Source organism: Podarcis vaucheri (assembly GCF_965113315.1).
Source record: "Podarcis vaucheri genome assembly, chromosome: 1".
Lineage (NCBI taxonomy): Eukaryota > Metazoa > Chordata > Lepidosauria > Squamata > Lacertidae > Podarcis > Podarcis vaucheri.
Window position 1 is genome coordinate 21,773,047 of NC_138759.1, and position 27,212 is coordinate 21,800,258.

General features: G+C 40.8%; 1 protein-coding gene across 3 annotated transcripts in view; it reads left to right on the plus strand.

Moving 5' to 3' along the window:
* Positions 1–24,303, plus strand: part of DICER1 (dicer 1, ribonuclease III) — a 50,284-nt gene extending 25,981 nt beyond the window's left edge. For 2 of the 3 annotated variants that reach the window (XM_082228746.1, XM_082228747.1), the window contains 16 exons: positions 879–1,011; positions 1,756–1,831; positions 4,633–4,772; positions 5,871–6,050; positions 7,224–7,437; positions 8,276–8,429; positions 8,861–9,043; positions 9,751–9,856; positions 10,333–10,508; positions 12,683–13,463; positions 14,718–14,873; positions 19,618–20,500; positions 20,629–20,897; positions 21,673–21,835; positions 21,928–22,003; positions 22,786–24,303. In XM_082228746.1, the coding sequence (XP_082084872.1) occupies positions 879–1,011; positions 1,756–1,831; positions 4,633–4,772; positions 5,871–6,050; positions 7,224–7,437; positions 8,276–8,429; positions 8,861–9,043; positions 9,751–9,856; positions 10,333–10,508; positions 12,683–13,463; positions 14,718–14,873; positions 19,618–20,500; positions 20,629–20,897; positions 21,673–21,835; positions 21,928–22,003; positions 22,786–22,951 (3,856 nt within the window). In that variant the 3' untranslated portion in view covers positions 22,952–24,303. Of the gene's footprint in view, positions 1–878; positions 1,012–1,755; positions 1,832–4,632; positions 4,773–5,870; positions 6,051–7,223; positions 7,438–8,275; positions 8,430–8,860; positions 9,044–9,750; positions 9,857–10,332; positions 10,509–12,682; positions 13,464–14,717; positions 14,874–19,617; positions 20,501–20,628; positions 20,898–21,672; positions 21,836–21,927; positions 22,004–22,785 lie in introns of those variants that run through there. The other variant, XM_082228748.1, reaches the window with a different exon arrangement.
* Positions 24,304–27,212: the final 2,909 nt, after the last annotated feature.

Genomic DNA, 27,212 nt, shown 5'->3' on the forward strand with positions numbered 1-27,212 from the left:
GCCGAGGGAGCCGGCGTACAGCTTCCGGGTCATGTGGCCAACATGACTAAGCCGCTTCTGGCGAACCAGAGCAGCACACGGAAATGCCGTTTACGGAAATGCTGGAGTGGTACCTATTTATCTACTTGCACTTTCACGTGCTTTCGAGCTGCTAGGTTGGCAGGAGCAAGGACCAAGCAATGGGAGCTCACCCCATCGCGGGGATTCAAACCGTGACCTTCTGATCGGCAAGTCCTAGGCTCTGTGATTTAACCCACAGCGCCACCTGCGTCCCCCCCTTACTCTTAGGACACTGTTTATTTCTGTAACACTTTCTGGTGTACAAATGTTCTACTAAATCTCATTTTTAACTGAAATTTTAAGCAGAGAATCCAGTTTACCTAAGCTTTAACAACTGAATTAATCATTCTCACTGTATATTAGAACTTCTCTGCCCTTAAGCTCAATTTGTTCCCGCTCGATGGCTGTCAGATAGTTATTACTGTTCATTCCTTAACAGCCTTGACTTTTAACATACTGGCTCCTCCTTCCCCATTCATTTCTAGTATCTGATTTTAAAAATTTCCACTAAATCCCTGACCTTTCCTTGTTTAGCAAGGAGTTCTGAGGGGGCTTATAAGTACATTCAGCCTTCACGTGACCAGGAACCTTTCTGATTATGAGGCAGTTTGCAACTGTGTTCAGCTGAACATTCAGGTTTCCTGTAGAATTTTCAAAAAGATCAGAGGTGGAGCAGCTGCAGGGATATTGGAAGCAGGGCTAGCACGTGATACTCACTTTCCCCTTCCCAGAGTAAACCCAATGCATTATTTTAAATTCTTTAGTGGCATGGCTCTTTCCTAGAATAACTTAATTATCTTTAATCTTGTGTTACATAGGTACTGTGCTAGACTGCCAAGTGACCCGTTTACTCATCTAGCTCCCAAGTGTAAAACTAGAGAACTGCCTGATAACACATTTTATTCAACTCTTTATCTACCTATCAATTCTCCTCTACGGGCATCAATAGTTGTAAGTATTTCAGTTTATTTAGGTTACTTTATGCTTGGAATATGTTCAAAGTTCTACTTTTTTCCATTGGCACTAGTTTAAGATAACGCTTTGCTGTAGTGCTTATTTTGCAGCCCTGTTCTGCTTGGCAGCTTGATCCCATGGATTTGCCATAAGCTCGATAATTGGTGCAAGCAGCGAATTATGCTGCATCAGCTAAAACTATCAAATGGGGCACAGTTGACTGTTCTAAACACTGTAGAGCATAGAGCCCAAAATAGGAAGTGAGAAAAGATAATCTTAATCTTTTTCATCATCCTGACTAGACTAGCATATTAAGACATGAATGAACTCATTGGAAATTGCATAGGAAGTGCTTCATTGAGCTGGGTCCGGGCCCAGTTTCTGTTAGCAGCTGTCTCAGCACAGAGCTTTTGGAATCTAAAGGAAAATATATTATTCCTTCATGTTCTGTGTTCACTAATCATCTGTGGTTTGGTATTTATTATACAGTAAGATCCCGTGTATCTTATTTACTGCTGCATGAGAAAAAATTAACAACTTGTGCTGGTAATCAAATTTTTATCTATTCTATTTAGGGCCATGTGTTTTTAATGTGATTTTATTATTATTTAAGGTGTCCTTTGCATAGGAGCTGTTCGTGTGTGTGTGTGTGTGCGCGCGCGCACACACACACACACACACACACACGAGTATGAGAACATATGCTTCCTTTAATACAATTGGTTCAAATTTTATTTCTAGGGTCCTCCAATGAATTGTACAAGATTGGCAGAGAGAGTTGTTGCTCTTATTTGCTGTGAAAAATTGCATAAGATTGGTAAGCATATTTGAAAGCGAGGAACATTTATTTAGTCATGAAAATCCTAAAGGATACAATTTTGTACTTTTTTATTGATATGCTTGTCAACGCCTACATATTTGCTGCCAAAAACATTTCATGCAACTGTGGAAAGCACAACAGAAATTTGGGAACACTTCCTCCAGATATATATATATATATATTTGCTTTCGTAGATTTTCACGGGTACAGGAATGCAGGTTTTGGTATCTTCGGGTGTCTTCCCGTGTAAGAGTAGGGGTGTCTGGGCGACGTTTCGACGAGGTCTCACTCGTCATCTTCAGGCTGGTGCTTTCGGCTTCTTGTTACTGGAACAGAGCAGAATCTGGTGTTTGAGTTCCTATAAATACTGTTGAGGGGTGTGGTGTATAGCCTCCAACGTTCTGGGCAGAGAGGAAGTTCCTAGATTAGTGTGCCTTTTCTTCTTTTGTTCCTTAATTACTTGAGGGATATCTTGAGTGATTTCATGAGTGATATTCTGAATACCCCTGGGTGGGTCATTAAGTGTAGATTAGTTGCTAAAGCTTTCGTGTCTTGACCTCTTGAGCTTGTGAAGAGTTTTTCTGAGAAGATGGCTGTGCTGCATTTAGTTGTGCTCTGGCTTGGCTTCGTGTATAGGGGCGAGCTGTGATTTTGTGCCTTGTGCCCGCCAGATCTGTGTAGGGATTGCAGGGGGGTGCAGCATCCGGAGGTGCCACTATAGTTTGGCTACTGGATGGAGTCTGTAATATGTCTGTGGAGAGGGTCTGGGTTTGGGTCTGGTGTGGTTGATTGGTGACGGCGTTCTGTGTGCCTCTGGTTCTGGTGTCGGTTTTTGTGGGGAGGGCTAATTTCCAGATGTCTGGCAGGCGGGACGTGTCGTCACGCTTGTTCATGTTGTGAGGGTGTTTCTCTATCTCGATGGCTTCCATGATTATTCTCTTGTGGTGATGTTCCATGTTAAAGAGCAATTTGGAATCTGCAAAATTAATTTCGTGTCCTGTTTCTTTCATGTGTTGGAAAAGAGAGGAAGTTTTTTCTTCTTTTTTGACGGCATTCTTGTGTTCTGCGATACGTGCATTTATTCGTCTGTTTGTTTGTCCAATGTACGTGGCTGGGCAGACTTTGCAGGGTATTTCATAGACCCCTTGGTTTTCCAGCTGGATTTTGTCTTTTGGGTTTCTGAGGATATTGGCTATTTTTTGGTTGGTGCAGAAGGCTGTTTTGATATTGTGTTTATGGAGGATTTTGCTGATTTTGTCTGTAGTGCCCTTGATATAAGGAAGGAGGGCCATGCCATTGTTTTCTTCTGTGTCTTGGTTTTTGGGGGGTGTTTCTTTTTGGATTAGCTTCGTAACCTTGTTTTTCTGGTATCCATTGGCGATTAACACATTTGAGAGATTCTGTAACTCAGTTGTCAAGTGGTCTTTGTCAGCCAGGCGTTTGGTTCTGGAGATGAGAGTCTTGGCTACGGAGTTTATTTGTGCAGGGTGGTGGTGTGATTGTGCATGTAAGTAGCGGTTGGTGTGTGTTTTTTTCCGGTAGATAGTGTGTCCTAGGGAGCCATCAGGTTTTTTGTAGATTAGGACGTCAAGAAAGGGGAGTTGGTTGTTGTCTTCTATTTCCATAGTGAATTGTATTTTGGGGTGTAGGCTGTTGAGATGTGTGAGGAAGCTATCTAGTTTTTCTTTCCCGTGTGGCCAAATTACAAAGGTGTCGTCAACATATCTGAGCCAAAGTTTGGGTTTGTGTTCTGACTTGTATATATATATATATTTGATTATATAACTGATACATCATTGGCTGCAGGGAAATAGGATTTGGAGCCAAAAACGTGTGAGTGGAAGGCCACTCATAAAATGCCAGTTTCCCACCTCCTCCTTTATGCAGCCCCCATGTGCCCACCTCTAACTCGTGAGGGTCACTTGTAAGGTATTTTAGCTTGATTTCCCCCAATTCTTTCCACAAGTTGAAACTCCTCTCTTCTCACCCCCACTGTTATGGAAGCTCTTCAGATCCTCTGCAGCATTTTTGTTGTTGTAGTAAATATTTTTTATTGATTTTTATAGATGTCGTTACATTTTTAATAGATACAACTAAACATAATTATAACTCTCCTACCCCACCCCATTTTTGCCAGCTGTTGCAGCTTTTTTGAGACTATTGGGGTTATCGTCAAGAGGAGAGGCCATGCCATTTGCTTGAGTGGAATTCCACCTTCACAAGTCTGGATCCCAGGCAATATGTTTGGGAATAATGCAAACGTGTATTGGAAATAAAGCCCAATGAACTTGGTGGGACTTCCTTCTGAGTAAACATGAATAGGATCATGCTGAATATATTACTTTTAGATGCTAAGTGTTATAGATTGGTCTCTAAACAATAGCATTTAACAAAAATAGTGTAGCATCTGAGAACGTTTAAAAGCTTTTCGTCGGTTATTTAAATTTAGGCAGCTTTCACCAAGCCATTGGTGCAGGAAATTAAGTTCCCTGTCACTTCCAACAAAGGATTATTTTTAATTCTTTTGCATGTACTTGGAAAGGTTTTTAAAAAAGCAACCAAAAAACGACATTGCCTTAAACAACTGAGGAATTTAAGACCTTTCATTGGCAAAGAATATAAGGTGCATGTGGATTGACTGCTGATGCTTTGTTACTGAGTTCACTGAAATGTCACAGTTCCTCAACATTTTTATCATAGGTCTTATAAAAGTTCCCCCAGCCCCGAAGGGATAGATATTTCCACATTTTATGAAATAAAATTGGATTTATAACTTGTTCTTTATCAATGCATTTTAGGTGAACTGGATGATCACTTGATGCCTGTTGGGAAAGAGACAGTGAAATATGAGGAGGAACTTGATTTGCATGATGAAGAAGAAACCAGTGTTCCAGGAAGGCCAGGCTCTACAAAACGAAGGCAATGCTACCCTAAAGCTGTTAGTATAGTTCTGTGCCCTCACTATGTGTGACTGTGCTGTGGTGTTGAACCATGTTCACTTAAGATTCTTCTAAGTTGCATAGCAGAGGCAGGATATGAATAGACTAACCCCAAGGTCCTACAGGAATGTTTTGCAAACAACAATTCCCATATGTTTGGGGAAAGGAGTCTTGATACTCTACCACGGAGTAATGGATACTATGATCGCATAGGCTAAGACAGACTTTTTCCATTCAGATCTGGGGGGTGGCAGGTGGAGAAGGAGATTGAGGGAGGAAATAATTCTGTAGAAAGTTTTATGTTGTGGACGCGAATCTGACATTGTGAAAAATTAATACTTTTTGCTTCATTTAAGAATGTATAGTACTTTTTATATTTAAATGACAGCAGAGTAAAGAAAGGCAGGCTGCTACTTCAGGTTTTTGCTTGTGTGATACAAGACATGGTTGATGGCGCATGTTGCAGCATTCTTACTTAAGCCAAGTAGATGTAGGACTAATTAGTGCCAGTGTGAAAGTCCTCAGAAAGCCAGAGAATGAAGCTCTGACTTCTGGCGTGCAAAATAGGTGCTCTAGCACTACGCTACAGTCCTACCCATAAGTTTTATGGTGTAGTAAAGTCACTTAGCCTTTAACTCTTAACAATTCCATCTTTTAAACGGTTGCTTAATGAACTACTTTATTACAAGAACAAATGTATTCATACACTGCTTTTTATGCCCCCGTGTGCAGCCAGAGTCCTTGCAAAGATTCACCAGCTTATTGGATCATGTGCATTTTGTAGGCTAGAGTTCACTCCATGAATTATTTGTTCCATACTGCTGCACTCTATTTGCAGATTTATTATTTTACTGTTGTTGTGGCAGAACACTTGTAAGGGTAGAAATTATGCACGTTGTGGAGCAGAGATTCTGATCTTCTTGTTTTGCTTACACTCAGAATGCACACTGAAATGTATTCCTTTATCCTGTTGTCTTTTCCATTTTAAACTACTTGTGTACAAAGATAAATTTATAAGTAAAAAAATAAGCACAAAAGTGATTCATAAGGGAACTTTTTTATTTTAAAAATAAATTCAATTTATCCTATACCTATAGATTCCAGAATGTTTGACGGATAGTTATCCCAAACCTGACCAACCCTGTTACCTTTATGTAATTGGAATGGTATTAACTACCCCTCTACCTGATGAGCTCAACTTCAGGCGGCGAAAGCTATATCCTCCTGAAGATACTGCAAGATGTTTTGGAATACTGACAGCCAAACCTATACCTCAGGTAGTAAACTTGTGCTTGTAGTCTTATCTAGTCTGCTTTGAGATGTTGCAGATTTGGAAGCATGTCATTGTGCCACATCACTCATTCATATTCATGAAACAAACTTAAATCATTTCATTTTAGCTCACTACAAAGAGTTGCCTCAGTCATTCCAGCATAATTTATCCTTTCAAAGCAGTAGCTCAGGGCTTTTTGGTATCTGTGGCTTTCCATGTCGCAATCAAGTGGCTTTTGTATCTTATAAAAATGACTTGGAAACAGACAGTGGTAGATTTATTAAAGGTAAAGAACCCCTGGATGGTTAAGTTCAGTCAAAGGCGACTGGGCTGCGGCACTCATCTTGCTTTTCAGACCAAGGGAGCCAGTATTTGTCCACAAACAGTTTTCCAGGTCATGTGGCCAGCATGACTAAACCTTTTTTGGCAGAACAGGACACCATGACGAGTGGCAGAGTGCACGGAAACGCTGTTTACCTTCCCTCTGCAGTGGTAACTATTTATCTACTTGCACTGGTGTGCTTTCAAACTGCTAGGTTGGCAGAAACTGGGACAGAGCAACGGGAGCTCATCCCATTGCACAGATTCAAGCTGCTGATCTTCTGATCGGCAAGCCCAAGGGCTCAGTGGTTTAGACCACTGAGCCATTCACATCCCAGGCGGTGGATTTATAGGTATGCTCGACTGAGCCTCCCCGCCCCCAACTTATTTAGTTTATATTGTTAGCTGAGAGGATACCTTTGAAACATGACTACAAGCAATTAATGGTGCTTAATGAATTTTGGTATTTTAGCTTGTTGCATTATTTCCACTCTTCATTTCTCCTACTTCATGATTAAAAGTCAGTGGAGGCTGGTCCATTAGGTACCCAGGGCTTAGCCCTACCAAGTGATATGCCAAGCAATTAAAAAAAAGTTTTCCCCAAAATCTCAAAGCCACACATACCCTTCCATAATCCATTTGAATTTAGAGATTCTTGGAGAGACATTTCTGTCCATCAGTTCTCTTCCCCACTCAGCCAGTCTCAATCCAGAAGTATTACTGTGATTATGAGATTCCAGCCATTTGTCTTCAGGTAGAAAAACTATGCATAAATAGTTGCACGTTAGCACTTTGGCCAGTTCTTTGTTGGAACAATCTCATGTTGACTTGTCTTTCCCCCCCTTTCTTCACTCAGATTCCTCACTTTCCTGTGTATACCCGCTCGGGAGAAGTGACCATATCTATTGAGCTAAAGAAATCAGGATTCACTTTGTCTTTACAAATGCTTGAGTTGATCACAAGACTTCACCAGTACATTTTCTCTCACATTCTTCGGCTTGAGAAACCTGCACTAGAATTCAGACCTACCGACGCTGATTCAGCCTATTGTGTTCTACCTCTTAATGTTGGTGAGGAGAAGGCTGTTGTAAATATTAATTTGCTATTATCGTTATTGTCATTATTATTATTATTATTATTATTATTATGCATCCCAGAAGGTCCAGTGGAAATTTAAAAATCATTATTAAAAACAGTTAAAACAAATTATACTTTGTGGGTGGGTCTTGAAAACACACACCTTAGGTATCAAAGGACAGGGTAAAGAAGTATTTTTTGAGAGTTCGTTGAAAGCTGTATAGTGAAGGTGCCAGGCACACCTCTATGGGTAGGGAATTCCACAACCTGGGAGTTTTTTATATACAATGGGTTGGATCCATCTGCATGCAGAAGGGGTTTTCTGCTTAAGTGAGGGGCATTGTACAAGAAAAATGAAATAAATCCAGCTTTGTTCTTCCACTTGCACTTCAAAACAGGATATTTACAACTGTTGTAGAAGCTACCCCTTACATCACTTCAGGCACTCCTGTGCAGAATATGTTTGCATTGGCTAATTTCTATTCTTCTTTGTATCCAGTGAATTGTTCTGTTTATTTTAGATTCACAGTTTGAGAAAAGGGTAATGGTTATAGTTGGAATTACATCAGAGGTATATAATACAGCAGAGATAACCAGCTTGGTGCTCTCTTAGAAGTTGTGGGCTGCAGAATGCCCTCCTGATGCTGTGGATTACAACTATAGTTCAGCAAGAGTCCTGTGATACTAACAGATCTATTGCAGCATTAAGACTTAGTAGGTTTTGCTACAATAGGTAAATGGATGATGATTGGGAATGTACACAAGGGGGTTTGTTTTTTTAAAAAAAATCTGTTTTGACAGCTAAAACAAATACATTTTCTTTCTTTCAAGTTGATGGCTCCAGCACTTTGGACATTGATTTTAAATTTATGGAAGATATTGAAAAATCTGAAGCACGTACAGGCATTCCCAGTACACAGTATACGAAAGAGACACCTTTTATTTTTAAATTAGAAGATTACCAGGATGCAGTTATCATTCCAAGGTGATTATACTGTGTGTGTGAGAGAGAGAGACCAGTATTTGTCAGCTGCTAATATTTCATAGATATAAACATGGTTAAAGATGCTTAACCCTGGCTTACAGGAGCTCACCTCCTGATATGCAGGAGAGTCTCCAAGTAAAAAATAATATGGTTAATGAAATAAAAAAATAAAATTAAAACCAATAAAATTATCATTGGCACAGATTACTGGATGTGCCCAGAGTAGCCCTTTGTGTCCTGGCCAGTGCTTAACTATTTTGATAAATCCAGTCATTCCACTCAGCATTAATGGAAATAACTTATATTTTATTTTGGACTTGCTTGTGGTTGTATAGTAGGACTTCTTTTCTGATGTATAACTTCAGGTCATGTTAGGGAACCTGTTCAGCAGAACATTTGACATTGCAACCCAAATATCTGCTTCTGTCTAGGTATCGAAATTTTGATCAGCCTCATCGATTTTATGTTGCTGATGTCTACACAGATCTTACTCCACTGAGCAAATTTCCTTCCCCAGAATATGAAACTTTTGCTGAATATTATAAAACCAAGTATAACCTTGACCTGACCAATCTCAACCAGCCATTGCTGGATGTGGACCACACATCTTCAAGGTAAAGAGGGTTTTGATAGCTTAAAATAGTTCTAATTTGTATTGTTTCAATATAGTCAACATGGGATCTCTCAAGGTTTGCAGAAGTGGAAAAAATTGGCTGCAGAATGCCGTATGTTTGAGAGAGGGTGGGGAGAGAGAGATATGGGAAGGGGAAGAATAGAATGTAATGCTTGGAATCCAGAACAGCTGCTCTCCGTGCTGCAATATTTTGCTGCAGGCCCCACTTGTTAAATAGAGTTGAAATTACCATATTTTTCGCTCTATAAGATGCACCAGACCACAAGACACACCTAGTTTTGGGAGGAGGAAAACAAGAAAAAAAATATTCTGAATCTCAGAAGCCAGAACAGTAAGAGGGATCGCTGCGCAGTGAAAGCTGCGCAGCCTGCATTCGCTCCATAAGACGGACACACATTTCCCCTTTTTAGGAGGGAAAAAATGAGTCTTATAGAGCAAAAAATACGGTAGTTTTTACCTGAAATGCATTTGGTGGTTCCTGCTCAGGAGAAATATCTGGGGAATTTCAAGGGAAACAAAAATAATTTCTCTAAGTCTGGTAACATATCTAATATTATTTTCCCACATCCCTGGTTTTAACATCTTTTAATCAAGCTTTTCCTCATTTTTCCTTGCACCACCTTCCAGGGTGAAATGCAAAGTTATACTGCATGTTTTAAAGAACAGCCCTTCCCATTTTCTCTTTAGACTTAATCTTTTGACTCCTCGTCATCTGAATCAGAAGGGGAAAGCTCTTCCACTGAGTAGTGCTGAGAAGAGGAAAGCTAAGTGGGAAAGTCTACAGAACAAACAGGTAATGACAAATTTCCTATTTTATGGTGTTCAGCACCTCTTTAGTACCCTAAAATGGGCTGACTAACCACTTTTGGTCTGAGGACGGTATTCACTTTTGCCCCAACCCTCTGGAGGCTGCACCTCACGCACGCTTTTGCACGTCCCCCCCTCCAAGGTATGCACTCCTCCACTTAGATTGTCTGAAGAGAAGCTGTTTCCCACTCCAAACTCATCAAATGTTCGATCTGATGAGTGGAGGGTAGGGTGGGAATCTGCAACTCTATCAAGGTGTTGGGCTTTTATCCTTCCCAGTGCTGTATATTCTCCCTTTTTTCCTTTCCCTTTTGGCTGCTGCTGCCAAAATTAGTTTGGTCTTGGGGAAGGGAAGGGGGTAGAAATAAAACCTTGGTGGGAAATCAGGTCCTTAAACTGTGGGTTGCCACCTGTGCTCTGAAATATCGAGAGACTAAAGGCATTTTTTTTTCTTTATTAAAGATTCTGGTTCCAGAACTCTGTGCTATCCATCCTATTCCAGCATCGCTGTGGAGAAAAGCAGTTTGCCTCCCCAGCATTCTTTATCGTCTTCACTGCCTTTTGACAGCTGAGGAACTCAGATCCCAAACCGCCATTGATGCAGGTGTAGGAGTTAAGTCACTTCCTTCAGATTTCAGGTATTGGAATACTGTAGTTAATCTCTATAAAGTTATGTTGTCTGACATTTTGCCATTGCTATGTCCTCTGGTAGCTTCTCATTTGCCAAAGGTGTGCCTTCCATATGTAGAAACCATCTTCTGCTCATGGAAGGGCTATTTATACACCTCACACCTAATATGTTGTGCAATAATTGAAGCTAAATTGAAACATAATGCTCTCGATGTGCAAGCATGATATATATTATATAGCATGCCTCTTATAGCACTATGCAGACTCTTCCTCTGTAGTTGTGTCTTTGAAGGATTTTTATCCCATGCATCCACCAAAAAAGTCTTCCAGAGCAGCTTACCAGGATCAATAAAAAGACTATTCCTAATCCCAGACTTTATCATTCATCTAAAAGGCATGGCAGAAGGAAAAGGAATTGGGTGGCAGGGAACTAATTTAGGCACTTACCGTATTTTTCGCCCCATAGGACGCACAGGCCCATAGGACGCATCAAGTTTTTTTGGGGGGGAAATAAAGAAAAAAAAATTATTTCCCACCACTCCGGGGACAGCAGGGAGACGCGCTGCTGTCCCCGGACCTGATCCCCAGACGGGCAGCGGGGAGAAGCGCTCTTCTCCCCGCCGCCCGCCTGGGGATCAGGTCCGGGGACAGCAGCGCGTCTCCCTGCTGTCCCAGGAGTGGTGGGGCAGGCAGCAGGCAGCGGGGAGAAGCGCTCTTCTCCCCCCCCCCCCCGCCCGCCTTGCGATCAGGTCCGGGGACAGCAGGGAGACGCAGCGCGTCTCCCTGCTGTCCCTGGAGTGGTGGGGCAGGCAGCGGGGAGAAGCGCTCTTCTCCCCGCCGTCAGCCTCCAAACCACTTCGGGAGACAGCGGGATGGCGGCGTTCCGCCTCCCTCTGTCCCCCGACCTTGTGGGGCTGGCGCTGGAGCTCTCCTGAAGCCTGGAGAGCGAGAGGGGTCGGTGCGCACCAACCCCTCTCACTCTCCAGGCTTCAGTGAAAGCCTGCATTCGCCCCATAGGACGCACCCACATTTCCCCTTCATTTTTGGAGGGGAAAAAGTGCGTCCTATAGGGCGAAAAATACGGTAGTTTCAGAGTTCTTATAGTAGCATGTGGCTCACGTATTTGTAGAACAGTGCAAGCAACTATATTGTTCCGCTTGTGGTTCTTTGTATTTTATAACCAGCATCTATCAAAAAATATAGGTATCAAACTGTTACACTGTGCCCACTGCCCAGCATAATGAAGTGTTACAGCGGGATCAGGGGTGCCAACTTGAGTAAAAAATTGGGGTGGGGGGGAGGTAAGCCCCGCCCCACATAATCACAAGATGCAGCATACACACACCATTTGAATCACAATGCCCATCAATTTTGCGGGGGTCTGCCCTCCTCAAATATTTTATGGGGGAGAGGGTCATTGGCCCCTAGAAGTTGGCTCCTATGAGTGGGATCTTCCTCTTTTGCTACTAGGAGTGGCTCAATTCCTGTTCAGGAGCTGACTTGGAATGTGAGTTCCCAAAGCAGTTTTCAGTTTGGGCTATTTGGGTGTGCGATTGTTGTAGGTAGATGGAAAGCACCAACGTTGTGGCCCTGTGCCTTATTTATTTAGCTAACAAAATTTATATAGATAGATTCTTTATTGTCATTACACAAGTGCAACATTGCACAAGTGCAACAAAATTGGATGCCATCCCTTAAAACAACAAAAGCAAGACAACAACAACAACCAAACAAACCACATTCCAGCCACACCCACACCACACCCATCAAACTCCCAGGTCACACTAACGAGTTACAGCATTCAAAAGGGCCACAGCTCTTGGATAGAAACTGTTTTTCAGTCTATTTGTCTTTGACTTGATGTTTCTATATCTTCTGCCAGAAGGCAGTAGTGCAAACAGACAGTGTCCCGGGTGAGATGAATCCTGCAGGATGTTATTTGCTTTCCTAAGATAACGGGAACCGTACAGTTCTTCCAAAGATGGGAGAGGATGACCAATAATCCTGCTTGATTGTCATAAAACCTCTAAACTGTTTACAGGAACAGTTAACATTATCAGTAAAAACAAAATCAATTAAAATGCTTTCAGATAATTAACATTTACAGTAAAAAATAATCATCACATCAGCATCTATCTACATGTATGTGTACACATGATTAATCAGTTAATTTATTTTACAGATATCCTAACCTGGACTTTGGGTGGAAGAAGTCTATTGACAGCAAATCCTTCATCTCTGCTTCTAGCTCTTCTGTAGCAGAGAATGAAAATTATTTTAAGCACAGCGCAATTGTAGTCCCTGAAAATGCTGCATATCAAGGTGCTAATAAAACCTCTTCTGCAGATAAGCATGACCAAATGTCTGTGAGCAACAGAACATTGATTGAGTCACCTAGTAAACTCCAAAATGACGTCTCGGTAGAACTGGCAACAGTTAATGGTGTTTCTTACAATAAAAATCTTGCCAACGGCAATTTTGACTTAGCTAGCCGAGACTTTTGCCAAGGAAATCAGCTAAATTACTCCAGGCAGGAAATACCTGTACAACCAACTACCTCGTATCCTATTCAGAATTTATACAACAGTGAGAACCAGCTCAAGCCCAGCAATGAATGTACTCTACTGAGTAATAAATATCTTGATGGAAATGCTAACAAATCTACCTCAGATGGATGTCCCAGAATGGCCCTGAACACCAGTGCTTCAGATGCTTGTGATCTTTCAAAGGAAAGAATGGATTCTGTAACAAGCCCTTCCAAGGGATACTCCTCAAAAACCCTTGGCCCAAACCCTGGTCTCATTCTTCAGGCTTTGACTCTCTCAAATGCTAGCGATGGATTTAATCTGGAGCGTCTTGAAATGCTTGGTGATTCATTTCTAAAGCATGCCATCACTACATATTTGTTTTGCACTTACCCTGATGCTCATGAGGGACGCCTGTCGTATATGAGAAGCAAAAAAGTGAGTAATACTTCCATGATCCTTAACTGTTCCAAAAATAATAAGTCCACATACAGGATGGAAATGGATGGGTATGCCAGTAGCACTGTAATGCACAGATTTCTTAAGAACTTCAGCCACTGGATTTATTTGTTTGTTAGCATGATTTAAGTATTTTTGTGATTTTATAAACCACTCTGTGATCCTGGGATGAAGGGCAGGATAGAAATATGCTGTGTGGAAGGACCATAGCTCAATGGAAGAACACCTTTTTTCATGCAAAAATTCCTACATTTCAATCCCTAGCATTTCTACCTTGGGAGAGACAAAAACCAGGAGATCAGCTGCCAGTCAGTGTAGACAGTATTTAACTGGATAGACCCAGTGGTCTGACTCCACAAGGCAGCTTTTGAATGTATATAACCAATGCTAGTATAAATTAATAGGGATTTCTAAAGGCAAGCAGCTTTATCATCACTGAGAAGGGACGGCTGAATATATCTGAGTAGGGGCAGCTGACCTTTCCCCACACCTGAACAACTCTCCCTCCCTTTAAACTTGCCCCACCCCACCCCTTGTTGCTCACCCCAATCTGCAGAAGCACTTCGCACAGTGATTTGCATGATTAGGGATTGCCCAAGTTCTTAGATTAGAAATAGAGAGGGAAATAGACTTTTATCTATCCGCTTTCTCCACACCATACATAATTTCACACACCTCAGTTGTGTCCCTTACTCTCCTCCTTTTCCCTAAGCTAAAAATCCCCAGATGCTGTAAACCCTCATGGGTAAATTGCTCCAGCCCCTTGATCGTTTTGGCTGCCCTTTCCTCAACCTTTCCCATTTCTACAATATCCTTGTTCACCAAGAGTTTTTCTTTTTGATTCGAGTGTGAAACATGATAGCTTACTGTTCCTGATTTCAATAAAAGATACAATGCAAATATTAGGAGCATGGGATTTTATCTTATATCATGTCACCCTAAACTTAAGAGCAGCTTTGTTTTGTCCTAATTCCTTGTCCTTCACACGGACTGTATATTAATTTTTTTTGGATAAACCACAAATAGTAGGTAACAGCCCATATCTGAGCATAGTTAGATAACAATTATGGAGGTGTGTGTGTGTGTATTTAAATGCTGTGGTTTTGAGATATATGGGGGAATTTACCACAAAATTAAGCTTATAAATGGAAGTTTTAAATCAAAGTTTGTGTTTACTGTGTTCTCAGAATTATTGATTGCCTATAGATTATAATAAATTCTTTTTCTTTAAAGGTCAGCAATTGTAACTTGTATCGTCTTGGAAAAAAGAAAGGGCTTCCTAGTCGCATGGTGGTATCTATTTTTGACCCACCTGTCAACTGGCTTCCTCCTGGTTACATAGTAAACCAAGACAAGAGTAATACAGACAAATGGGAAAAAGATGAAATGGTAAGCCTTTGTTGAAATACATATAAAATGGAATGTCTTGGTGTATAAGTATATCATTACAAGTGAAACAGGCAAATGGGGTTTCTGCTTCTTATCATACTTCAGCAGAATATCACCTACTACATCTTTGTGTTTAACTCCTCTTAAACCACTGCTTTAATAAAAATAGGGAGCAAAGTGATGTTGGAGTACTAACAAAGGGCAATTTGTGGAAATTGGTTCACTAATAAAGTGGAAAAGAACAGAAATACTTGCAGTGAAAATATACTGTCAATATTTTCCTTGGCGTGCTGTTAGGAAACTCCTAATGTCCCTCAGGAACATTTATCTCTTTGCTATGAATGAAGATGAATACTCATGAAAAATAAGGGTTTTTTAAAATCTAGATGGCCTTTTTACCTTGGTGCTAGCACCTATTATGGAAATTGATAAAGAATGTGTTTTCAGCAATTCTAGCCTCGTGTGACCAAAAGAGCAAGATTGTCTGGGTTAAAGATGTGTGTATGCAGCTTTTACTATGTCTCACGGCAGAGGGTTGTCTCTTAAGAACCCCTCTCTGCCCCATGCACTTGCTGCAGTGTCAAACACAAGGTGGTTCAGATGTAGCCCTCACCATGGTTTGGTGTTACGTGAACTACCAGTCAGTATCCTCAGGTTCACATGCTTCTCCCCTCCTCTCAGGAGCAGTAATTATTTGCTTCTACAGATATATAAATATGCATGGAAATATTTGTAAGACTGCATGTACAGATTTGCATGTTGTTTACTGGACCGAAGCAATCCTCTTCTCCTTCCAAGAGGGGATGTAGGGAAAGCTGTGAGTTTACATTTATCTTTTCTTATGCTTGGTTCATATGCGACTTGCATTATATTGTGGCTGGTGTGTTTATCCCAGGGAGTACAAAAGTAAAGGTTTTACTTGTAGTGCTTTCAGTGTGGGGTGTCATCTTGCTGGCATCTTGCAATGGGACTGTTAGCTCATTAACATTCATTAAATCTTCATTAAGGATCAAAAACATAGATCTGAACTAATATTTGTCTTGCTTTGCCAAAACTGTCACTGCCTAGTGGGATTTACTGGAGTTCTGAAGCCGTCGCTCAATTTACTGGAAACACTGACACAGATAGTGTTTGGACAAAGTCCAGATGTGTCTAGTATTATGAATTCTTTCACTGTTGAGTAAAGAATATTGACTGGTAAAAATAATCAGATGTCAAATTGCTAGAAAGATTGCTAGACTTCTGCTGATTCATTGGTAATATAACTTCCTGAATAATAGCCTTGTTTGTATTTTATTATTTCTTTTTCAATATTCATATAAAACAGCTCAATAGGGGGGGGGACTACAGTGGTCCTTTGCTTTATGATTAGCTTTCCTCCATTAAAAAATTCATATTTTGATTCGAAAAAGCAAATAATTCTTTATTTGAGCTCATCAGTTTTCTGAAATTCATATTTTGACTACAGAGCCACCAGAGGGCACACTGAAAGACTGTTAATGTTTGCACTGTGAAATATTTATTGTAGAGTAAAACGTTTCAAGTATACTCACTTCAAACAGTATTATTTTATTATGCTCTTAAAATGGAATGGTTTTAATGATATAACTTGTGCACATAACATGTAATATAGTTTGTATGTTATAATCTCTTAGCAGCACGTGAGCTGTTATAGAAAGGGAAGGTACACAAATTGAGAGGGGGACATGAAGGTGGGGAATGTTTCTGCCAACACCATGAAACACTTGAAGGTATACGGATAAGACAAGCACTAGCACACAGGGAATCCATTACACTCTAGCTGTATAGATTGAATGCACTGATTGTGGGAATTCCTCAGGAAAAAAGGGAAGAAGCTGTTCTGTCCGTCTGAGTCTTGTTCACTCACTCTGCAATAATAATAAAAAATCTGGGAATTTTGAAATAGCCAAATCAGAACTGTATTTCCGTGTGTGTGTGTGTGTGTGTGTGTGAGAGAGAGAGAGAGAGAGAGAGAGAGAGAGAGAGAGATGTCATCTTGGCCAATGGTAAGGGGTGATGGTAGTTGTAGTCCAACAATATCAGGCTATGCTTGGTATATTTCAAATGTGACTATGCTAAAATTGATCCCTAACATTATTATTTTCCTTGTCACTATTTTCTACATTGGCATCTTCTTCATCCATAAAGACGTAGCATCTCTTTCATAGTCACAGCCTTTTAAGGTCCTGTCAGTTGATGTTTTTGCTGCAAGATGGGAGTCATTCTACACTTACATTAAACTTGATCGTCTTTGATTGTTTGGAAGAGCTCTTTGGAACTCTTCAGTTTTCACCTCCTGAATAGTTTGGTGTCATCCACAAACTTGACCATCTCAGCACTCACACGACTCCTCATTGCTAATGAGCATGTTAAAACAACACTAACCCTAGTAAAGGTCATTGCAATAATCCACTGATTCCCACCATTGTGAAAATGTTCTTTAACCAGATACTGATCCATAAGAAAACTTGTTCTCTTGCCTCACTATTGCAGTCACCATAGGAGCCTGTGGTGAGGGTTCCTGATGCCCAGCTGAGCCATCCCCAGTGCTCTTCCTGCTCGTGGATGAGAGGGGAGAGCAGCGGGGATCCTTTGCCCTCTACCGAGGGTGGAGAGGGCTCCCCGTCCCCGGTGCTCTTCCCACTCGTGGGGGAGCCAGCGCCAGGCTGGGGGATCCTTTAACTGCTCGGCTGAAGGGGGCAGCAACCGCATACTCCTCAGCCGACCAGTTAAAAGATGCAGAGGGAGGAACAAGCTGTATCGGCACCTCACCAATGCAGCTTTTTTCTCTCTCTACACAGTATGAGGGCAGATATATCGCTGGTGAAACCGCCACTGCTCCTGTCCTGAGTCCCTCTGCTAGCAACGCTCGCTGGAAGAAGTTGCTAGCAGAGGGACTTAGGAGCAGTGGCAGTTTCACCAGTGATATACTACTCAGTGAAGCTGATATCGTGGCCTGCTCCTCATACCAGTCCTGGCGCTGTGTTCTAAAGCACTGAGCCTCTTTGGGTTCGCCGATCAAAAGGTCGGTGGTTTGAATCCCTGCAACCGAGTGAGCTCCCGTTGCTCTGTCCCAGCTCCTGCCAACCAGTGCAAGTAGATAAATAGGTACTGCTGTGGCAGGAAGGTAAACGGTGTTTCCCTGCACTCTGGTTTCCGTCACAGTGTTTCATGTTGGTTTTTCTTTATCTTAAAGTGGTCAATGATGCTACACAGGAACGGGGTTGGTTAATTGAAGCTCACAGGTGTATGTTTGCAGTTTGACCTACTTAGCTGCACACCTGTGGTCTCTTGACTTTTCCCCTAATTAGAAAGGGGAGTTACTTTCTGCACCGGATGCAGGAAGGGATGTGATAGGATAATTGATTATTTGAAATTGTATTTAAGTTGATCAAATGTTTTGTAAGCTGCTGGTGAGGACTGGTGATAGCTTGCAGCTTTTGACTGTTACGTTTTCGAAAATAAAAATAAGCAAAGATATTGCGGACAGCCTTTTATTTCTATGCTCCAGTCGCTGCGCACACTGTGTTGACGAAAAAGTCCAATATTCCTTTGTGCCAGTAGCAGTTTAGTCATGCTAGCCGCATGAGCCGGAAAGCTGTCTGCGGACAAACACTGGCTCCCTCGGCCTGAAAGCGAGATGAGCGCTGCAACCCCATAGCTGACTGGACTTAACCGTCCAGAGGTCCTTTACCTTTACCTTTTATTGATATGTTGCCCAGGCCTATTGCTCAGGTCACATAACCGTCCAAAGCAGATTTGGGAGGCATACAAGGGACTGCAGGGATGAGAAAACCCAATGTTCAATTGTCCATTCATATTACTGGTTCACAGGCACAATTGGATGTCCCTCATTGTCTCTTCTTACTCTATTGTAAAAACGAAAGAGCATTGGAAAGGAAATGGCTTGTTTCTGTTTGGATGTATTTCAGTCTTAGCTTCGTTTACTTTGCAGATTTGATTCCAGTATCATTCTTGTCCTAAATCATAATTGAAAAACAATGTGTTGGCAGAATATCCAAAATGTTATGTATTAAAACTAAAAAAAATCACAATTTGTTGTGATCCCCCCCACCCCAAATATAATATGTATCTGAAAGCTAAAACTTTCTTTAAACCTATGGCATTTACCAAGCTATCAAATTCCTAGCATGGTGTTTCAGTACTATCCGAGTAATTGTTTACATCAGTGTCAACCCCTGCTTAAAATATTTGGTCTACAGCTCTTGCATCTGTTTATAGATATAATTTAACAATAGTCTAAACTGGTTTCATTCATGCTGAGCAAATCGGCTTCTCACTGATTTGCAAAAAGCTCTATTTACTAAAGTGAGAAATTGACATTTTTCTGCTTAAGCACAATATAATTGCAGTAGTCCAAGATAATAGAGATTTCTGTTTTCTCTGTAGTTTTGCTGTGCCACATTCTGAGACAAACTTTCCAAAAAGGACTGAAAACACTGTAGAACAGTGTCTCCCAATGCCTAGCATTGTTTCTAGGTGGTTCAGGCATCTATAGTTCTTGGACAGCATAAATAATGTATTTAGATCTAATGTAGGAGAGAGAGAAAGAAAGAAAGAAAGAAAGAAAGAAAGAAAGAAAGAAAGAAAGGCATAGTTAATACTGTCCACAACCATTTTATTGTGATGCTGTGGAATTATTTTTGTAATTAAACTAAGTGGCCCTTCCTGTCTTCCTGTCTTATTTTTTTCCTACTTTCAGGCAAAAGAGGGATTGATGTCTAATGGAAAACTTGATGGTGATTATGATGATGACGATGATGACGACTTAATGTGGCGAGTACCCAAGGAGGAAGCTGACTTTGAGGATGACTTTATGGAATACGATCAGGAGCATATCAAATTCATTGACAATATGTTAATGGGTTCTGGAGCATTTGTGAAGAAAATATCCCTTTCCCCATTTTCACCCACTGATAACAGTTATGAATGGAAAGCACCCAAAAAATCAACCTTGACTAATGTCCAGTTTGCATCAGATTTTGATGATTTTGATTACAGCTCCTGGGATGCAATGTGCTATCTAGACCCTAGCAAGGCTGTTGAAGAGGATGACTTTGTAGTGGGTTTCTGGAATCCATCAGAGGAAAATTGTGGTATTGATGCTGGAAAACAGTCCATCTCCTATGACTTACATACAGAACAATGCATTGCTGACAAAAGCATTGCAGACTGTGTGGAAGCCCTTCTGGGCTGCTATCTGACCAGCTGCGGTGAAAGAGCTGCCCAGCTTTTCCTCTGTTCACTGGGGCTAAAAGTGCTTCCGGTTATTAAGAAAACTGATTGGGAGAGTGCTCTGTATTCCTACAGAGAGCATTTTAACCACCAGCAGAAACATTCTTCAGCAATCTGTGTTTCTGCCTCTCTAGCCAATCAAGAGTCTTCTCTGTATAAAGACTTGATGTATGGCTGTTTAAAGATTCCTCCAAGATGTATGTTTGATCATCCAGATGCTGAGCGAACCTTACATCACCTTATATCTGGCTTTGAAAACTTTGAGAAGAAAATTAGCTACAGTTTTAAGAATAAGGCTTATCTACTTCAGGCATTTACTCATGCCTCCTATCATTACAACACCATTACTGGTAAGTCATGTGAAAAATCCCCTTTTTGCATTAAGTTTACATGCCTTAAGAGATGCAGATTATTTGGGAGGATTGTTAATTATATTGCTGTCTATTTCTTGCCAATCCCTCAACCCTTGTGTGTTAAGATTGTTACCAGCGGTTGGAATTCCTGGGAGATGCAATTTTGGACTACCTCATAACCAAGCACCTTTACGAAGACCCACGGCAGCACTCTCCTGGAGTTCTAACAGACCTGCGATCTGCTCTTGTTAACAACACCATCTTTGCCTCATTGGCTGTAAAGTATGACTACCACAAATACTTCAAAGCTGTCTCTCCCGAGCTGTTTCATGTTATTGATGACTTTGTGCAGTTTCAGATGGAAAAAAACGAAATGCAAGGAATGGATTCCGAGGTTAGTGGCACTGGAAAATCATTTGCGTGTGTTGAAGCTCATTTTAGTGTGAGTTTATATTGAAGAATTTAAACATCTAGCACAACATGGCAAGATCAAGTAGAGGCTTTCTACTGAATAGGACATTGTGAATAGCAACTAGTTATTGGATTCTGGCTGCATTCTAAATTTCATCCTTGTCTGTGCCGCATACAAGCAAGGACTTTTGTCACACTACTTCAGAATTATTGTGAACTACTGACCCTATGACCAGGGCTGTGTGTTGCATTTGTATTTATTTTTTAAATTAAACTTTGTAGCCAAGTAATTCAAATTCTGTGCCAATAAAAACAGTGTTCTGAGACCAGTATAAATTACTTAAGTGGAGCATATTTACACCATTTCTCTTTTGCATAATGCTACAATTTTGCATATAATTCTTGGAGGTTTATTTAGTTGGGAGTGGGGGACACTGAAGCCTGTTCCCAGTCACTGATTATCTTAGTCACCCTCTTGCTTCTCAGACTTCAACAGGCATTGCTCAAACATTTCTTCACAGCTGTAAGAACAGAAAACTTTTAAGAAAAAGAAGGCTGATCTCAAGGAACTTGAATAGCACACAGGAGGAGGACTAGATATCAAAGCTAGCTTAATACCAGTTTAATGTCAGACTTTTGTTTAATCCATTCTTGCTCGTCTCGAAGTTGGAAATTTGCAGTTCTGAGTGAATAAATCCTTTATAATTGAAAATTTGCAACAGTTTTGTAACACAGTTTTGTTTTGGTATTTGCTTTAGCTCCGAAGATCTGAAGAAGATGAAGAAAAAGAGGAGGACATAGAAGTACCAAAGGCCATGGGGGATATATTTGAGTCACTCGCTGGTGCCATTTACATGGATAGTGGAATGTCTCTTGAAATGGTTTGGCAAGTGTACTATCCAATGATGAGGCCATTAATAGGTAACATTGGAGCTCTCAGAAGAAATGTTCAGTAATTCATTGTTTGTCGTTAAGAGGGTTTACAAACATGGTGTTGTTGTTTTTAATCACAGAGAAATTCTCTGCAAACGTGCCCCGTTCCCCAGTACGAGAGCTGCTGGAAATGGAGCCAGAGACAGCTAAATTTAGGTAAGAATTAAGCTGCTTAATATTTCTGAAAAATATTCCTGAAGTCATGCACCTTGCAATGGATTATAATTGTGTTTTACTGTATAATAGGAATTATATTTGTATTATTGAAAAAACCCCTGTATTTTAAAATTGCTGCATTTTAAAACTGTTTGTGACCTTATATTGAAGGTCAGGTAAGAAATTGAGTTAATAGTAATATGTGATGTCTAGCTAAACAGCTCTGCTGGCACAAGCTTTTCTTTTTTTGGCCTAACAGTGGACCTCCTCCTCTTGCTGTACACCCCTTTAATATGTTCTAGGGTTTCCTCCAGTACTTTGGAGCAGATTTAGGGACCGGAGGGGAGAAGGAGTGGGATGTTCTGCTGCACAGTTAGAAGTGCGTCTGCTAGTAGAACTGCTTAGCTGGATGCCACCCAGTGTCCTTGTAATAATTTTAATGACATACTCTTCTGGAAAAGAAATCTCAAAACTGAGGAAAAACAGTAACGAACTTCCAACTACACTTTTGCTTCCATTTGAAGTATGTGATGGGATTTTGTTTCCTCCCACTGGATGCATGTCTGTATATGTACACAATGTCTTTATACTTTATGCATCCCTGCAGCAGGCTGTTGCTTCTACAAAAGCTCATGTTGCAATAAATTGTGTTTCACAGGACCGTACACTGTTTTAGATTAACATGGTTATTCTTCCGGAATTGATTCCACTTTGAGTATCTTTGTTTTAATTGGCATATGTGTTTATTTCTGTTTTTCCTGCTTCCCCCTCCACTCACGCAGTCCTGCGGAAAGAACCTATGATGGAAAGGTCAGAGTAACTGTGGAAGTTGTAGGAAAGGGAAAGTTCAAAGGTGTTGGAAGAAGCTATCGGATAGCCAAATCTGCTGCAGCAAGAAGAGCTCTACGAAGCCTCAAAGCAAATCAACCTCAGGTTCCAAATAGCTGAGACACCTCTTAAAAACAACAACAACCACACACTCAATAGAGAAATTTAAAAGATATATGTTGAGAGGAACAAACTGAAGACAGCATTTAAAGTTTGATAACAAATAGCTAACAACATTTAACATGTACACATAATTTTGGAACGAAATGTAGTTATAGGGTTTTTTTGCGCAAACACAATCTTGTCTTCTTTCCTCACTTCTGCTTTGTTTAATCACAAGAGTGCTTTAATGATGACATTTAGCAAGTGTTCAAAATAATTGTTGTCAGGTATCTTTGGTTTACTTTGTCAGTACAGCTTTGCTTAGTGTGTAAAGGCCAGGGAGCTTATGCCTATTGCAGTTACTAGATTTATATATATATGTATATATATATAGTAATCTTGAAATTCCTCAAATCTGTGCACTAGTGCCAGTCACGAAGCAGTTTATAAACTGCACCGGATGATTTGGTGTAAGGATTAAGTGTGCCAGTATTGTCCTTGTTCTTTCCATGCCATCTTTGCATTAAGATGGCATTCCCAATCATTATTGCACTTGTTTGTTAGGGACAGGTTTAAATTGAAATGTCTGGCATCAGATAGATTTTAAAACTGATGCCGCATAGTCTTGCATCAAAAGGTTCTTGCCTTAAAAGTACATAAGCCCTCACTAATGCAACCTTTCATTTCTGAACTCCTTGGAGCAAACTGTATTACATTCCCTTCATTTTTAGAACGCATTTTACAATGATGAAGCTCCATATTTACAGTACAACATGTTAGTTTAGCTGTGACCTAACTTATTACAGGACTGTAATAGAAATCGTATTCATATATATGTAGTGAGGTTATTTTTTAACAATTCAGAGGAAATGGTTAGTACAGATCTTATTTGTTATTGCAAACAGAAAAGTCTCTCGCTGATTTCCATTGTTACAGAAACCGAGACTGAGCACAGTCCATCACTCTTGTGGAACCTCCTTTCCCTTCAAGGGACTTGTGCAAGAGATTTTCTTGGTGGATTGCAGGCATTGCTTCCAGTATTGGAACTTTGTAATACTAGCTAACTGCACAGTGCAAACTGTTGCTTTAAAAAGAACTTTTGACATATCGCACCTAAAATATGCTGCAGATTTTATATTGGATACATATTTAACAAACGGAGCACCTTTACACCTTTAAGAGCGATTTCCACGTAAATTTCTTACTGTACTTTTCAGAATTGCATGCATATTTCACCTACCAAAGCTGTGCTGTTAAATGCCATGGAAGTTGTTGTGTGAGAGAAATTGCCATACTTTTGATACATCTGTGATTTAGGTCCTTTACCTTAGAATAACTAGCTCATTATTGTTGTTTCAGTTGATATGAAAGCATACTTTTTAGGCTATGCCTAAGTTTCTTTAGATATTTGTAGGCACCCTTCACTTAAATACCTCAGTTCTTCTTTGTTCTTTTTGTGTCTTTTTTCCCTTTTGCATGCATTTTTGTTTGTTTTTGGTGCTATGTGTATGTATTATGCTTGAAATTTTAATTTTTGCACTGTAACTATAATACCTCTTAATTTTACCTTGTTTAAAAAGCTGTGGGTCGTCTTGCACTCCCACCAATATCAATAGAGGTTTGCTGCAATTTTACCCCATTAATTATGCTTGAAGTTTGAGAGAGCTGAGCAAGTTTTTTCTTTAATGTTTTCCAGCACAGTGGTCTGCTCTTGATGCTGTTTTATGTGTTAAATTACAGATAATACTGTGTTCTGTGTTAAAGACACCCCCCTTCCTCACACATGTGCATTCAAAATTTAGAGGGAAAAACATCTGGCTTACCTTTCTAAAAGAGAAGGATCATACCTTAGTGGCAGAAGACATTAAACTTTTTCTGAAATACAGAATTTAGTTTAACAAATCTTTCTAACGATGACAGTGAAATGAAAGATTTTTGTGTGACTTCAGTCATAGTGAGCAAGTAAAATGTAATGGAAGGATTAAAAGACAAGCTCATGTGCAAGGATGAACTACACACATGGCTCAAATGTTACTTTGTTTTTTGCTGCAGACACCCCACCCCTACCCCCACCCCCCTGGATGAGGAAGCAAGCCTCATTTTCAGTTTGGAAAATGACCGTTCTTCCGTGCTGGCACACTGGATCCAGGTAGGTTAGTGCTGCCTAGAGCTCGAAGACGGGAATGTCATTAGAGTCACAGGATGTTTTAACTGTTCCTGGAATCGGTCTTCAAATACGTTCCTCGAGAACAGCAGCTTTAGGAAGGTTTCTGATTTCTCCTCTGCTTCAGGCTTGCATTTTCTACTTTCACCTGCTTCTTTCTTTACTTGCTCTTTTTGTACTGTGAACTTGGCCAGGATCCTTCTAATTTCCTTTCTTCTTGCATGCTTTGATCTGTTTGTATTTTTCACTGATTGCTTTTTGTGTTCCATGGGGGATTTTCCCATCTACCCAAGTCCTAGTCAGAGTTCAGCATCCTCCTGCTTTTTAGCTCACCATGGCTACCTCAGATAGCTTTATTTTTCTCTTACAATTTGTGTTGTCTCTGTGTGTGAGAGGTTTGGTTGTTGTTAAAATCATTTTTATTCCGAAAAAAAAAATATCTTCTGCAATGGATTCTACCCCTCCCACTGTTGATTTTCCCAGGTCTTCCCTCTCTGATTAAACTCCCTAGCTGTTGAGTCAAATAATTTTTCCTATTCATGCAGCTACAATTAACTAACGACATGCAATTTTTGTTAGCAGAAATTGCAAATTTCTTTCCCCCCAACTTAACCTATTCAGCAGCAGCCTACTGCAGCACCTGTTGCACAACAGCCAGGGCTTGTGCCTGCTCTGCTTGTGCCACTGCGGCCTGCCTTTGTATGTCATGACTACCCTGATTTGCACTCAAGTCTCCGTATGAAAGCAGTGTTGGGCAAAGTTATGGGAAGCAGGGCCACTGTGTCCAAATGTTGGGCATCCAAGTATTTTCTGGAGCCTTGCAAGACACTCAAGTCTCTGTACTGACAAGACTAGTGGCTTCATTGGCCAAACATTTGTGCACCTCCCCAGACACGTGGATCCCTTCTTCATCCTAAAAGCCAACTTGACCTTCCACTGATACCAAGAGGTCATTCTGCCTACCTTCTGCAGCTCCCCACTCCACCCCACTGAGAAAGTGTGGCACTCCCTAAGATACCTTAAAGCGCTACATCTCTAGGACTCAAACATAAAAAGATTCCTTGTTGTTATCTTTTCTGCCCTCAACCCGGGCAAAGCAGATGAAGGCTGGCATTTCCCTGGCTTGTGACTTCCTAAAGTTGCCCACCACAACAAATTTACCGCTCGCTCCAGCAGCATTTTTCAACCAACACACCTCTTTAGGAGGTATGCCAGGGAGCTACAGGGTCATTTGTCGTTATAAGGTAGACCTGTTTGCTTCAGCTGAAGTGGCCTTTGGAAAATGAGTCTTACAAAGTGTGCTTCCTCCACCCTAGGCAGCCACCAATAACCCTATTGATATTGGTCAGCTTTCAAACATCCCATCTGGGTCCCGTATGCCAGTACAGGAGAAGGGTCTGTTAAGCTCACCTGAAGGGTGTTTCTCCTCCTGGCACCCAGGGCCGCATCTTACTTTTTCCATGAATGGCTGCCTACAGATCAAACTTTTGGGGAGTGGTTATATGCACACACAGAGATGTTTAACTGAGTTCAACCTGTCTGCATGTGGTATGCGTGGTCTTCTGTCTGTCTCTTCTTCTTGGCTTGGCAAAACTGTACCTGGAGACTGCTCACAGGAACGCAGAGGTTAAAACTTCCCGTGAACCTATTGATATTCCTGCCTTTGACTTCTAGGCAGCACTAACCTACCTGGGTCCAGGATGGCACAGAGAAACACCCTTCAGGTGATTCCAGCTGATTCCAGTGGGCCCTTTTCAGCTTCAGTATGAGCAGCTGCTGTGAAAATGTCTGTGAAAATGCCCATTACATGCATAGTATTCCCGAAATTTAGCTTTGTATTGTGACATTTGTTACAACGTTTAGGTAAAGCTGTAGTCCTCAAACCACTAATCTGAGGTGCTGTAAAAGTATTCTTGCAAACAGAGTTTAACAAGACTTTTCAGTGGTAAGTGGATTGAGGATTACCATCTAAATTCTATTCATGCATAGGTAGTTTATGAATAAACACTGTTAAATCTACAATTGCAGCCCACAGCAAGGATTTTGCAGCTCTAGTAAATAATAGCTACTAATGTTGATAGTTTTCTTTGCTGATGCCCAGATCAGCATTTAGAA